Source organism: Cajanus cajan, chromosome 3 (assembly GCF_000230855.2).
Source record: "Cajanus cajan strain Asha chromosome 3, NIPB_CcT2T_4, whole genome shotgun sequence".
In the NCBI taxonomy this organism is placed as follows: Eukaryota; Viridiplantae; Streptophyta; class Magnoliopsida; order Fabales; family Fabaceae; genus Cajanus; species Cajanus cajan.
The window spans coordinates 150,311-163,276 of NC_138519.1; the positions used below are offsets into that span (position 1 = coordinate 150,311).

Below are 12,966 nucleotides of genomic sequence, written 5' to 3' on the forward strand. Positions count from 1 at the left end.
CGAGATACTTGGGGGTATAGTCGAATGGCCTATCCATTGCCTGGCCAATTAGCCCAATAATTTTTTTTTCCTCTTTACACAACGAATGGAGACAGATTAAATATATAAGACTATACAAGCAAAAAATCATACAAAACATATAGATCATACATTAGATTCATAAACAACACTTAGTTAATATTTTAAAGTTGAAATGCATCAATATACTTATTGATCGGTATATCACAACACACCAAACACATCTTCAATGTTTGGTTCAAAGGCAATTGGGTTTAAGGGAGTGAGATAGGATTTGAGGGAGAGAGCAATTGGATTTGAGTGAGAGATAAAGGGTTTGAGAGGGAGTGATAGTGTTTGAGAGACAAAGAGATAACGTTCTAGATTCATAAAACAAATGGGTTTGAGAGACAAAGAAGTTGAGAGAGTGAGAACAATTGAGTTTGAGAGAGAAGTCAATTTGAAAGATAAAGAAATTGGGTTTGAGAGAGTTATTGTTTGTAAATGGAAGAATTAGATTTTACTAAATTGACTCATAAAATTAAAACTAAAATCAATAAATTAGTTAAATATCAACTTGTCCAATATACATTAAAATATTTATTGAATAAATAAATAAATAAAAATTATGTATCAATTTATAGTTGGTTAGGTTGACTCTAATATAATAAAATATATAAAAAAGTATTGACTAATCTAATATATTATAAAATATTTGTTAAAAAAAATAATAAGAAGAAACAAAAAGAAATATTTATATGTTTGTTTAGAGTTACTTGAGTCGATTCTAAATATGTTAACAAGTTGACTAAGTCTAACTTCTTGCTACTATATTTTTTTATCATTCTTGTAGGGAATATTTTCATGCTAGTATAATCAATTAAACCAAGTTATACTTGGTTAAGACCATCAGCCACATCATTCTAATTTTGTTTTAAAGTAAATTACGATTGATTATTCCTAATTGTAATTGATTAAAACAACACGGATTTTTTTTCTCTATAAAATCTAACAATTGATTAAAACAAAACGGTAATCGGGAATAAAACCTTTTTTAAGAATTAGTTAAAGAGCTATCAACTAAATTTAATCAATTAAAGACAAGTTTAAACGAAAAAATTCTTTGAGATAGTTTTATTTTTATTTGATGAAACTTTGAAATTTGATATTCATGTAAAACAAACACTTTAAAACAACATCTTAATCGATAACATAGAACATCATATTATTTTTAAAAACAGAACAAGTCTTGTATAATTGATTAAACAATTATATAATCGATTAACTCATAAACAATCATAAATTTCATAAAACATATTTTACCTACGTAGAATCATATAATCGACTACTCTGTTTTATTTCCGATTTCTAACAAAGTAAAACCTTAATTACTTCTTACATACATTTTTAGCACTTATAAAAACATCTCATAACTTATTATCACTTAGAAGTCTTAAGGTGGATAAAATTTAATCTTTTAAGCACATATGATAGCCAAAGTACTAATGCGGATAGTTTTTAAGCACAGAGGGAAAAAAGTATTACTTCTATATTAAACCTTTTAACTTACTTAAACTGATGAGGGTCCTGCTCCCTCCCACAATAATTTGTCTACTTTTGAATAAAGACGCTAGTGGTCTCGTTTCTTTTCTTTAATAAAGCCAAGATTCAAGCAAGCTGGTGCGCACTTGGTTTCATATAAGTTGACACAGGTGGTCACACCAAATGCAATCAATGCTCTCATACCATTGACTAGGTTTTCTTTCGTTGACTTGAGAGTTAAGTTGATGTCTTACTCTTCATCGTCCTCGAAATTAAAACCCCAATGGAGATACGATGTGTTCATCAATTTCAGGGGGGAAGATACTCGTAAGAATTTTGTTTCTCATCTCTATTCTGCCCTTGCAAACGCAGGAGTAAACACTTTCCTGGACGATGAGAAGCTTCCCAAGGGACAAGAGCTGAAATCAGAACTGTTCGACGCAATAGAAGGGTCTCAAATATCAATCGTTGTTTTCTCCCAAAAGTATATTCAATCTAGCTGGTGTCTTGATGAACTGCTCAAGATCATGGAATGTCATGCATTCAGAGGCCAAGTGGTTTTGCCCGTATTTTACGATGTTGTCCCTTCATTTTTACGTAAAGTGCAAGACGTTTCTTTTGGAGTCTTTTGTGCAAATAGTGACCTCCACCGGATAGAACCATGGAAGAAAGCACTAGCCCGAGCGGCAACTTTGGTTGGTTGGGATGTGAGAAATTACGGGTATGTGTATGTATTATGTTTTTTGTTCTTTTTGTTCAATTATGGAGTGCCAGTGTAGATGGACCGACCAGCAATAATTTGAATACAAGTGTGCGGCTTTGGATTATTTCTTTACAATTCACACTTAACAGAACGGAAAAAAGAAAGCAGCATTCCTCTTGCTTTTGATTCAACTGATATTTCTTTACAATCCACACTTAACAGAACGGAAAAAAGAAATTGTCAAACGAGTTCGAGATCACAATGTCTTGTTCCTAAGCGTTTTATGCATCAGAAAGTGCAAACTGCCGTTTCAAGCTTTGAAACAGAAAACTAAACATACTGTGTTCAAACCTTGCGAAGTGCCGTATTGTCAAAAATTCTAGACATTTTAGACTCAAACCCATCTTATAGTCTTCAGTTTTCTGTGTTGTTTCTAATACAAGAAATAAAGCAAACAAGAACGGACTTTATGAAACAAGAATACCTAACAAGAACTTAAAATGTAAATGCAAAAAAACGCAACAATCAAAAAAGATTGAGAGAAGAAAATAGAATTGACTTACGTGGTTCGGTTAATTTGGCCTATATGGAAGAGAGCATATTCCGTTATTTGAAAACAAGTTCATGATTTTACAACAAAACAACCCCTTATCTGTCCAATAGTTTTTTTTTTTCCTCTTTACACAACAAATGGAGACAGATTAAATATATAAGACTATACAAGCAAAAAATCATACAAAACATATAGATCATACATTAGATTCATAAACAACACTTAGTTATGATAAATTTGAGACTTCTATATTCTCAAACACTTTTATATCCAAATCATTACTCTTTTTATTTTGCAATCTATGACTTTTCTGATGTACTTTGTCAAAGTTTTAGTAAAAGTGTTTCTGCTATGAACACTGGGGCGGGAAGGCATAACACTGTCTAAGGCTTTATGCAACTGAGATTTTGTGCTGGATTTTAAGCTTATAATCTTTGATAAATTGTGCTCATTTTCTTTTCTGGTTATTTTTTGTTGCAGAAATGAAAACGATGTCGTGAAGGAAATTATTTCTGCAGTTTTGAAAAGAATAGACAGAACATATTTGTCTATCACTGACTTCCCAGTCGGATTAGAATCTCGTGTGCAACGTATTGTTGGCTTTGTAAGAAACCAAACAAAAGGAACATGTATGTTAGGGATTTGGGGAATGGGAGGGATTGGTAAAACAACCATAGCCAAAGCCATTTACAATGAAATTCGTCAGGAGTTCGAATATCAAAGTTTCCTTGCAAATATTAGAGAAGTTTGGGGAAGAGATCGGGGCCAGATTGATTTACAAAAGCAACTTCTTTCAGATGTCCTTAAAACAGAGAAGCTGAAGGTGCATAGCATTGACTGGGGAAAAGGTATGATCAAGGAAAGGCTTTGCACAAAAAGAGTACTTGTTGTACTTGATGACGTGAATAAGTTTGAACAGTTAAATGCACTATGTGGAAATCGTGATTGGATTGGTCAAGGAAGTGTGATAATCATTACAACCAGAGACAAACGTCTACTCCTTGAAGTTGACCATGTACAACAAGTGGATGAAATGAATGAGAGTGAGTCCCTTGAGCTTTTCAGTTGGCATGCTTTTAGGGAAGCAAAACCAACAAAAGGCTTCCTAGAACTCTCAAAACAAGTAGTCAAATACTGTGGAGGATTACCACTGGCTCTTGAAGTTCTTGGATCTTACTTGTACAAGAGAAGAAAAGAAGAGTGGCAAAGTGTATTATCAAAACTAAAAGAAATACCCAATGGCGAAATACAAGAGAAATTGAAAATAAGCTATGACGGTTTAACGGATGATACGGAGAAGGATATATTTCTTGACATATGCTGCTTCTTTATTGGCAAGGACAGAGCCTATGTCACAGAGATACTAAATGGCTGTGGACTTCATGCTGATATTGGAATAACAGTCCTGGTAGAAAGGAGCCTAATCACGGTTGAAAAGAATAATAAACTCGAAATTCATGATTTGCTACGTGACATGGGGAGAGAAATTGTTCGTCAAAGTTCACCAAAACCACAGAAGCGCAGTCGATTGTGGGTTCATGATGATGTTCTTGAGACATTGACAGAAGATACTGTAAGAACTGTCTCTTCTTACTATTTTCAAACATTCAATCACCCACAGTGATCTTATAATAATGACCATAAAAAAACTTGTTATTTTATTTTCTAAATCGTATGGTTTTTTCTAAGTTTTGGTTAAAACCATGGGATATATAATCCTGACTGCTGAAAGTATTTCTCTCGTTATATACCCTATCTAGATGCCTAGATGTATGCTTAGGCTGCACCATTTTTGTACTACTGTTTTGCTTTGTCTTGTGAAAACAGCAAATGTTTCTCTTTATTTCCAAAATTTTGTATGCACTTATTTTTCCACAGGGAACAGAAGCCATTGAGGGATTGGCTTTGAAGTTGCAAAGAACTACCAGAGTTCGCTTCAGTACTGAAACATTTGAGAAAATGAAGAGACTGAGACTTTTGCAACTTGATCATGTACAACTTGCTGGAGATTATCGGCATCTTCCCAAACATCTGAGATGGGTCTATTGGCAAGGATTTTCATTAACATACATACCTGACAACTTTGATCAGGGAGATGTAGTTGCTATTGACTTAAAACACAGTTATCTTAAACTAGTATGGAAGGAGCCCCAGGTATATTTACATGAAAATTTCTACGATGGCAATATTAATTTCTTCCACCATCTACTTCACTAATTTATTTATTTTTTTTTTTTAAAAAAAAAAAAACTCTTGCAGTTGCTGGAAAGGCTAAAATTCCTCAATCTTAGTCATTCCAAGTACTTATCAAAGACCCCTGATTTTTCAAAATTACCAAATCTTGAGAGCCTCATTCTCAAAGATTGTCCAAGCTTGTATGAGGTACACAATTCCATTGGAGATCTAGGTAATCTTCTTCTGTTAAATTTGAAGGATTGTACTTGCCTTCGGAATCTCCCAATGATATTTTATAAGTTGAAGTCTTTAAAAACACTCATCCTTTCTGGGTGTTTGAAGATTGACAAGTTAGAAGAAGACATAGTGCAGATGGAGTCCTTAACAACTCTAATCGCAGACAATACTGGTCTAAAACAAGTGCCCTTTTCTATAGTAAGATCCAAAAGGATTGGATATATATCCCTTTGTGGATATGAAGGATTGGCACGTGATGTATTTCCTTCTCTCGTATGGTCTTGGATGTCACCAACAAGAGGTCTTGTATCCTGTATTCAATCATTTGGGAGCACGTTGACATCTGTAGTCTCTGTGGATATACAGGATAAAAATTTGGGTAACCTATTATCAAAGCTTAGTGAATTTTCAAAACTTAAAAGTATTAGCGTACAATGTGACTCAGATTTTCAACTAACTCAAGAATTAAGAATAATTTTGGACAACTTGTGCAATGTAAATTTTTCTGACAATGAAACAACGCCCGCATCACAAGTTTCAGAAAATTCTACTGTATCTCATTTGATTGGAATTGGAAGTTACCACCAACACATCAATATGCTTAGCAAGACTATATCAGAGGTTCTTTTTCTCTCTCTCTCTCTCTCTCTTTCGCTTTATGTGTGTTTGTGACTGAATTACATTTATTCATTTTTAGAGAGCCTGGAATAATCTTTACTTGGCACTAAAACATTCTAACTGACTTCGTAAGACTAGGATAGCAACAACAAATAAAATAACATAATCAAAATGTGGTTTCAGTCCTAAAGCATTTTCTTAACACTCCTCCCTGCTTTAGGAGCTGCAAATGTCAATTTTTTCCCTTAAAAGCTCGAACCTACTGACTGAAAGTGGCTTTGTAAATAAATCTGCCAACTGATTTTCAGACTTGCAGTAAATCAAAGTCACACATTCCTTTTTCCGCACTTCTCTTAGGAAGAACAACTTGATGTTGAAGTGCTTAGTTTTCCCATGAAACACAGAATTATGGGAAATAGCAATAGCAGCTTGGTTGTCAACAAATATCTTGGGGCTTTCTTTCTGCTCCAGATTCAGATCCAGTACAATCTTCCTCAACCACAAAGCTTGATTGTAACAACTGTTGCCTCAATGAATTTTGCTTCAGCAGTGGATTGAGCCACTATTTCTTGCTTCTTCGAGCTCCATGAGAAAATACTAGATCCAAAAGTAAAAAAGTAGCTTGAAGTACTTCTCATATCATCAATGGAACCACCCTAGTCATTATCAGAGAAACCAGTCAACTTAAATTCTTTGATCCATGAGAACTTAACACCAAAGTCACTTGTTCCTTTGACATATCGAATTATTCTCTTGGCAGCTCTAAGATGTAATTCACTTGCACAGTGCATAAACTTGGACAAAATGCTTACAACATTTAAAATATCGGGAAGTGTTGCAGTAAGATACATAAGCAACCAATCAAACTTCTGAAGTATCTCTCATCAACTTTATCAACTCCATCTTCTTTACATAGCTTCTCCTTTTGATTCATAGGAGTGTTTGCTTCTTTGCATTCTTCAAACTTAAACTTCTTCAAAATCTCCTTAGCATACTTCTTCTGACAAATGAAGACTTCATACTTTAATTTCCATTCCAAGAAAAAAAGTCATTAACCCAAGATCTATCATCTCAAAGACCTTCATCATTTCTTGTTTGAATTCTTCAACCATTCCTACATTATTTCCTGTCACCAAAAGATGGTCAACACAAAGTGAAACTATTAGAACATCATTGCTCTACTGTTTAACATAAAGAGTGGCTTCAGACAAGCTTTTTTCAAAACCGATGCTTAGTAAATGGTCATTTATCCTGGTGTACCAAGCTCGTGGAGCTTGTTTCAACCCATAAAGAGCCTTCATGAGAAGATACACAGTGTCTTTTTCTTCATTCTTCAGAAAATCTTCAGGTTGTTCAACATAAATTTCTTCATGCAAGACATCATTTAAAAATGCTGATTTTACATCAACTTGATACACTTTCCAATTTATTTGAGCAGCTACAGCAAGCAAAATTCGTATGGTGTCCAAACGAGCAACTAGTGCAAAGGTGTCCAAGTAATCCATGCCAAAGATTTGAGCATAGCCTTTCACAACAAGTCTTGCCTTGTATTTTTTGATAGCACCATCAACATTTAGCTTCGTGTACACCCATTTGACTCCAATTAACTTCCTATCCTAGGGTCGATCAACGAATTCCCATGTTCTATTTTTTCTCAATCATAGACAATTCTTCCTTCATTGTAGCCATCCAATTTTGATCTTTCTCTGTTGTTCCAAAATCAGTAGGTTCACAAACAACAAAGTTGCACCTCTCATAAATATGAGAGTAATCTAGTACCTCTTGTTGGAGTATCATCTACCAATTCATTTTGCCAATCCTCTTCTTCAGTTCTTGAAGCAGGAAACTTAAACTGCAGATCTGTCACACTTTGAATCTTCTTCTTTGCCTCATCCCATTTCCATTCTTCATCTTCTACGAAGTGAACATCTCTACTAACAACAATGCTTCCAATTTGTGGTTGAAAAATTTTATAGGCTTTGCTGACAGTGCTATAACCTATAAAAATGCCTAGTGATGCTTCTTGTCACACTTGCTTTATGGAATATGAGTAAAACACAAACATCCAAATATTTTTGAGAAAATTAGTGATGGTTTATGACCATACCAAGCCTCATATGGTGTTTGATCCTTAACTGCTGTTGTGAGGAGTCTATTTTGCAAGAAAACGACCGTATGTGCTGCTTCTGACCAAAATTTCTTTGGTAGATTCTTCTCATGTAACATGCATCTAGTCATCTCTAAGATGTATTTGTTTCTCCTTTCACTTACCCCATTCTGTTGTGGAGTATAGGGAGTGGTTAATTGATGCTCAATGCCAATTTCCTCACAAAATTGATTGAAGTTTTCTGAGGTGTACTCCTTGCCATTAGATCTTAGAATCTGAATTTGCTTGTCACTTTGATTTTCTACTGATTTTTTAACTTCCAGAAAGCTCCAGCCACTTCTGATTTGAATTTTAAGAAAAAAATTCAACACGTTCTTGTGAAATCATCAATAAAGGCAACATAATTTCAGTTACCTACTATTGAAGGGGTTCTTTGAGGTCCAGATATATCTGTGTGGACTATCTGCAACTTACGAGTGGCTGCTGACTTCGGAAATGCCTTTCTTTTTTGCTTTCCAAATAGACAAGCCTTGCATGTAGGTAGGTGATCATCAAGATCTGGAAAATTAGTTGCCCTTCTCTTGGACTTCATTTGCAGCGACCCTTGGTGGTGATAATGCCCGTGCCTTTTGTGCCAAACTTCTGTGATGTTTTCCTTGATTGAAAAAGCAATTTTCTTTTCCTCCAATGGATTTAGAGCAAAGCTTGTGCCAAACTTCTGTGATGTTTTCCTTGATTGAAAAAGAAATTTGCTTTTCCTCCAATGGATTTAAAGCAAAGCTTTTCCCGTTCATTTTTACTTTAAAGATGTCCTAACTAGTTACATCTCTAATAAGGCAAAAATTGTCTTCAAAAGTAACTTTAAAACCTCTTTCAATCAATTGGCCAACTCAACAAATTTTGTTGAATTTCAGGTACCAAAAGGACATCAGGAATAAACGTTGTACCTGAGCAGCTTGTTATTGCAACTGTCCCTTTTCCTTTGACTAATATGTTATCACCATTGCCTATTCTGACTTTGGTAATGTTGGTTGGGTTTAATTCTTTAAAAATCTCCCTGTCATTGGTCATATAATTGGTGCAACCACTGTCAATTAGCCAACTCTCATTGTCTACGCTACTTGCAAAACATGTGGCCACAAAAAGTTGATCCATCTCCTCCTTCTGATCAGCAACCTTAGTTTTTTCCTCTTGTTGTTGATTTTTGCTCTTGCATATGACTGCTTCATGACTCATTTGATTGCACCTAATGCATTTAGCATCGGGTCTCCTCCAACATTTGAATGGAGGGTGACCCATTTTGCCCCAATGTTGGCAAGGTGGGTAACTTTTCTTTTCACCCTTTCCTTTGTTGTAATTATTTGCATTACTCTGACTGCTGGTTGGATGATTCCTTTTATAGTTTTTAGCTTGTTGGCTCTTGGCTAGAAGGACACCTTCAATAGCATGATCTTCCCTCATCAATCTTCATTGCTCTTGGGTTTGGAATGCATGTATCACCTCTGCAAAAGTGATTTTAGACAAATCCTTTGTGTTCTCCAACGAAGCAATAGATGCTTGGACCTCTCTGACACCGTTACCATAATTTTTTCAACAATTTTGGAATGTGCAAAATCATTATCCAATAACCTTCTCTTGTTGTCAATACCCAACAATTTGTCACAGTATTCCTCAGTGTTTTAAAACCCGGACCGACCCGGCCGGTCGGACCGGTTGGACCGGGAACCGGTGGTCTAGCCGGTCCGAATCTGAAGTTGGATCGGTTATGCAGTCGACCCGTTTCAAACCGGATTGAACCGGTCAATTTTCCGGTTCAACCGGTGAACCGGTGGGTCAAACCGGTTCAACCACTTTTTTTTTTTTTTAATTTTTTTAAGGGACCATAAATCACAAAAATAATAATGAAAATTGAATCTCTTAATGAAAAAGCAAGGAGTCTTATTAAATATAACAATGACTACTTGTTCTAATATATTTGTTTGCAATATATACAACTTAAATAACTTTTATAGTATATTATTAATTTTAAGTTATATATTTAATAATTCAATATCTATGTAAATATTACATATATTATTTTGTGATATTAATTGCAAGCATATTATATATGTACATATTATTTATATTTTTAATTTGTATTAATATACCGTTTAACATGTAATTTTTTTATGTATTTTTTTACAAAAAAAATAAAAATAATTTTAAATAAGATAGAAAAATTTAAATTTAAAATAAGATATGAATTTATTAAAATTTATAAGTATAAATATATTTAATATGAATATTTTTTAATAAAAATCGAGTCATGCAGTTCAACCAGTGACCCACCGGTTCAACCTTTGACCCACTGAACCAATACCTTAACCGATTCGATGACCGGTCCGGTTTTTAAAACTATGGTATTCCTTGATTGCGTCAGATTCTGTCATCCTTTGAAGCTCAAATTCTCTCACTAAGTTAAGCACCTGCATGCTTCGAATTCTTTCGTCCCCGGCACATTCCTCCCTTAAATAATCCCAAATTGCTTTTGCAGATTTGAGAGTCATAATCCTAGTGAAGATGGTTGTAGACACTTTGCTTTTCGGGTTTTTCTTTCCTTGTGATTCTTGATCTAGGCCATTGTGGGATTGTCCGGTAGCAAAAGGATTTCATAATCTTCTTCTACAGCTTCCCAAAGATTCATCACTTCTAGGTAAGTTTCCATTTTTACAGCCCAAAGATTATAGTTTTCCCCATTAAAAACTGGAAGTGCTACATGAGAAAAGCTTGTTTCAGAATCCATTCTAGGTCCCGTAAGGAAATGGACTCTAGATACCAGATGTTATAAATTTTCAAGAGAATAGAAATATAGAATCTGCTGAACGAAGAGCAAAAACTTATATTCAATGAGAAAGATAGAGCTTACAATCTTCAAACCAGAAAGATTACAATTTATAAAGCTTAAACAGTAACTACCCACTAACAATATGGTCCTAGAAATAAGCCACGAACAGAACAGAGATAATAAAAAATTCCTAAAACATTCTAATTGACTCCGTAAAACTAGGATAGCAACTACAAATAAAATAACATAATCAGAATGTGGTTTCAGTCCTGATTCCTGAAGCATTTTCCTAACAATATTCAATACTTAAGTGTTATCTTGAACAAATCTTGGTTAGAGAATATCAAACTTTTATATAAGTGGGGATCATAAAGAGCACATGAAAAGTGAAAAGTGTAAAATGTGTATAATAGTGCGTGAACCAACTTTGGAAAATGGTTTTCATCTCAATACAAGTTGAAGGACATCCATGACATGTCAGTTCACATTTTGTTAAGAGTTTAACAACAACTACAGAGGTAGAAATCTCGTCTGACTTTGTCTTGTTTAGTAACTAATGGCTAAATTGATTTCAATCTGTTTCATGTCTATTTTTTTGTGCAGTGCATATACTTATCTTAAACAGACACTATAATGGCACAAAATATCCACTTGAATAGCATAACTACAAAAACAACTAAGCTTTTGTTCACAATACAGGTACTGGAAACCCGTAGTTCCAGTGATTTTCTCCTTCCAGGAGACAATTATCCTTATTGGTTAGCCTATACAGGGAAAGGATACTCGGTACCTTTTCAAGTGCCTGATGATGGTGATTGTCGCATGAAGGGGATCATTTTGTGTGTTGTTTATTCATCAACCCCTGAAATGGCAACTGAAAATCTCACTAGTGTCTTCATCTTTAATTACACGAAGTGCACCGTTGAGATATACAAGCAAGCAACAACAATGTCCTTTACTGATGAAGATTGGCAGCGAATAATATCAAATCTAGGACCTGGTGACAATGTGGAGATTTTTGTTGCTTTTGGGCATGAAATGATTGTTAAGAAGACAGCTGTTTATCTAATATATGGTCAGCCAATTACAACCAGAATGGAGCCATTGCCTGAAGTGAGTGAGCACCTGTCACCAGATGTGGAAATGGACTCGTCTCTTAATGTCCAAATGGAGCCACCAAAGAAGCCCAAGAAAAATATCTTTACAAAAATTGCTAAGATGAGAGTATGTTTATGCTTGAACTAGAATAAGAGTTTCAAGGATTTTTGCTTGGGCATTCCATCGTCATTGTATTGGATTCAAGTGTTTCATGCCTAATGTGTTATTATAATATTTTTTTCTGGGAGAAAGGAAGGACAATGCATTGTTATATATATATACACATTAAAAAAAATTAATTTAACAATTAAATATAAATTATTGAATGAAATAAATCTAAATATTGTTGATATTTGGAAAAAAAAAATGAAGACTTGTTCTTGAAATGATTGAATTCCTTCTATACGTGTGTGGGATGGAATACGACTCTTATTTTTGAATTCTATTTGTAATAAAAAAAATTGGTAGAATACTACTATTGTTACGAGTACAAGTTCATAGAAATTTATCTATAACTTTACCATCATTCGATAGAAAGGGACAGATAAAACTATCTTTTAGAAAATGTCTTCTTCGATGAATTACATTTTAAGAAATTAGATAAGCTTGACACAACAATATTATTGTGCAAGTTTTGAAAAGGTTGTTGGGTATTATTGCAATTTTATCTATGTGAATTATGAAGTCGAAAAAAATTAAATGGATTCTGAGGGAGATTTTAAGCACATTCTAGTGGGTGTAGTTCAATTTGAATTTAAGGAAAAAGATGGGTATAGGGAGTTAAGGGTTTTAAACGCGAACAGTAATGTACGCACATGCTGTAGTTCAACTTGAATTTAAGGGAAAAAAAAAAAAAAAAAAAAGATGGGATCAACAGCACACTGTACAAGTTTTATTAATCTAGGACTTGTTTTGGATAATCATTTTCAGAAATGTTTTTTAAAAAAACATGAAAAAAATTAACTAATTTTTTTTATAAACTAAAATTAATTTATGCGTAAACTTATTTTTAATTTTTTAAAAAAGACATGAAAAGACTTTTATAAATTAACTTATGCATAAGTTAATTTTAACTTATAAAAAACATGTTTCTTTTTTCCTTCCTATTTTTT

At 33.9% G+C, this 12,966-nt stretch overlaps 1 protein-coding gene across 6 annotated transcripts; it reads left to right on the forward strand.

Moving 5' to 3' along the window:
• The first annotated feature begins 1,603 nt into the window (after positions 1-1,603).
• LOC109817597 (Disease resistance protein (TIR-NBS-LRR class) family) lies at positions 1,604-12,105 on the forward strand. Of its 6 annotated transcripts, none has more exons than XR_014432011.1 (6): positions 1,604-2,260; positions 3,276-4,368; positions 4,674-4,949; positions 5,055-5,828; positions 8,847-10,624; positions 11,456-11,594. XR_014432011.1 is itself a non-coding variant. In XM_020382902.3 (5 exons), exons 1-5 carry the CDS (start codon positions 1,785-1,787, stop codon positions 11,375-11,377), a joined length of 2,637 nt encoding a protein of 878 aa, XP_020238491.2. In that variant the 5' UTR covers positions 1,604-1,784; the 3' UTR covers positions 11,378-11,512. The 6 variants fall into 6 exon arrangements, 4 of the variants coding, with proteins under 4 accessions (XP_020238491.2, XP_020238489.2, XP_029131090.2 ...); XR_003805903.2 differs by lacking the exon at positions 11,456-11,594 and having other exon boundaries at positions 8,847-9,251; positions 9,335-10,978; XM_020382902.3 differs by lacking the exon at positions 8,847-10,624 and having other exon boundaries at positions 11,360-11,512.
• Positions 12,106-12,966: the final 861 nt, after the last annotated feature.

Coding starts and splice junctions, on each gene's coding strand:
- LOC109817597 (XM_020382899.3), top strand. CDS start 1,785: ATGTCTTACTCTTCATCGTCCTCGAAATTAAAACCCCAATGGAGATAC. Junction 2,261..3,275: donor TGGGATGTGAGAAATTACGG/GTATGTGTATGT, acceptor TTTTTGTTGCAG/AAATGAAAACGATGTCGTGA. Junction 5,829..11,455: donor TTAGCAAGACTATATCAGAG/GTTCTTTTTCTC, acceptor TTCACAATACAG/GTACTGGAAACCCGTAGTTC.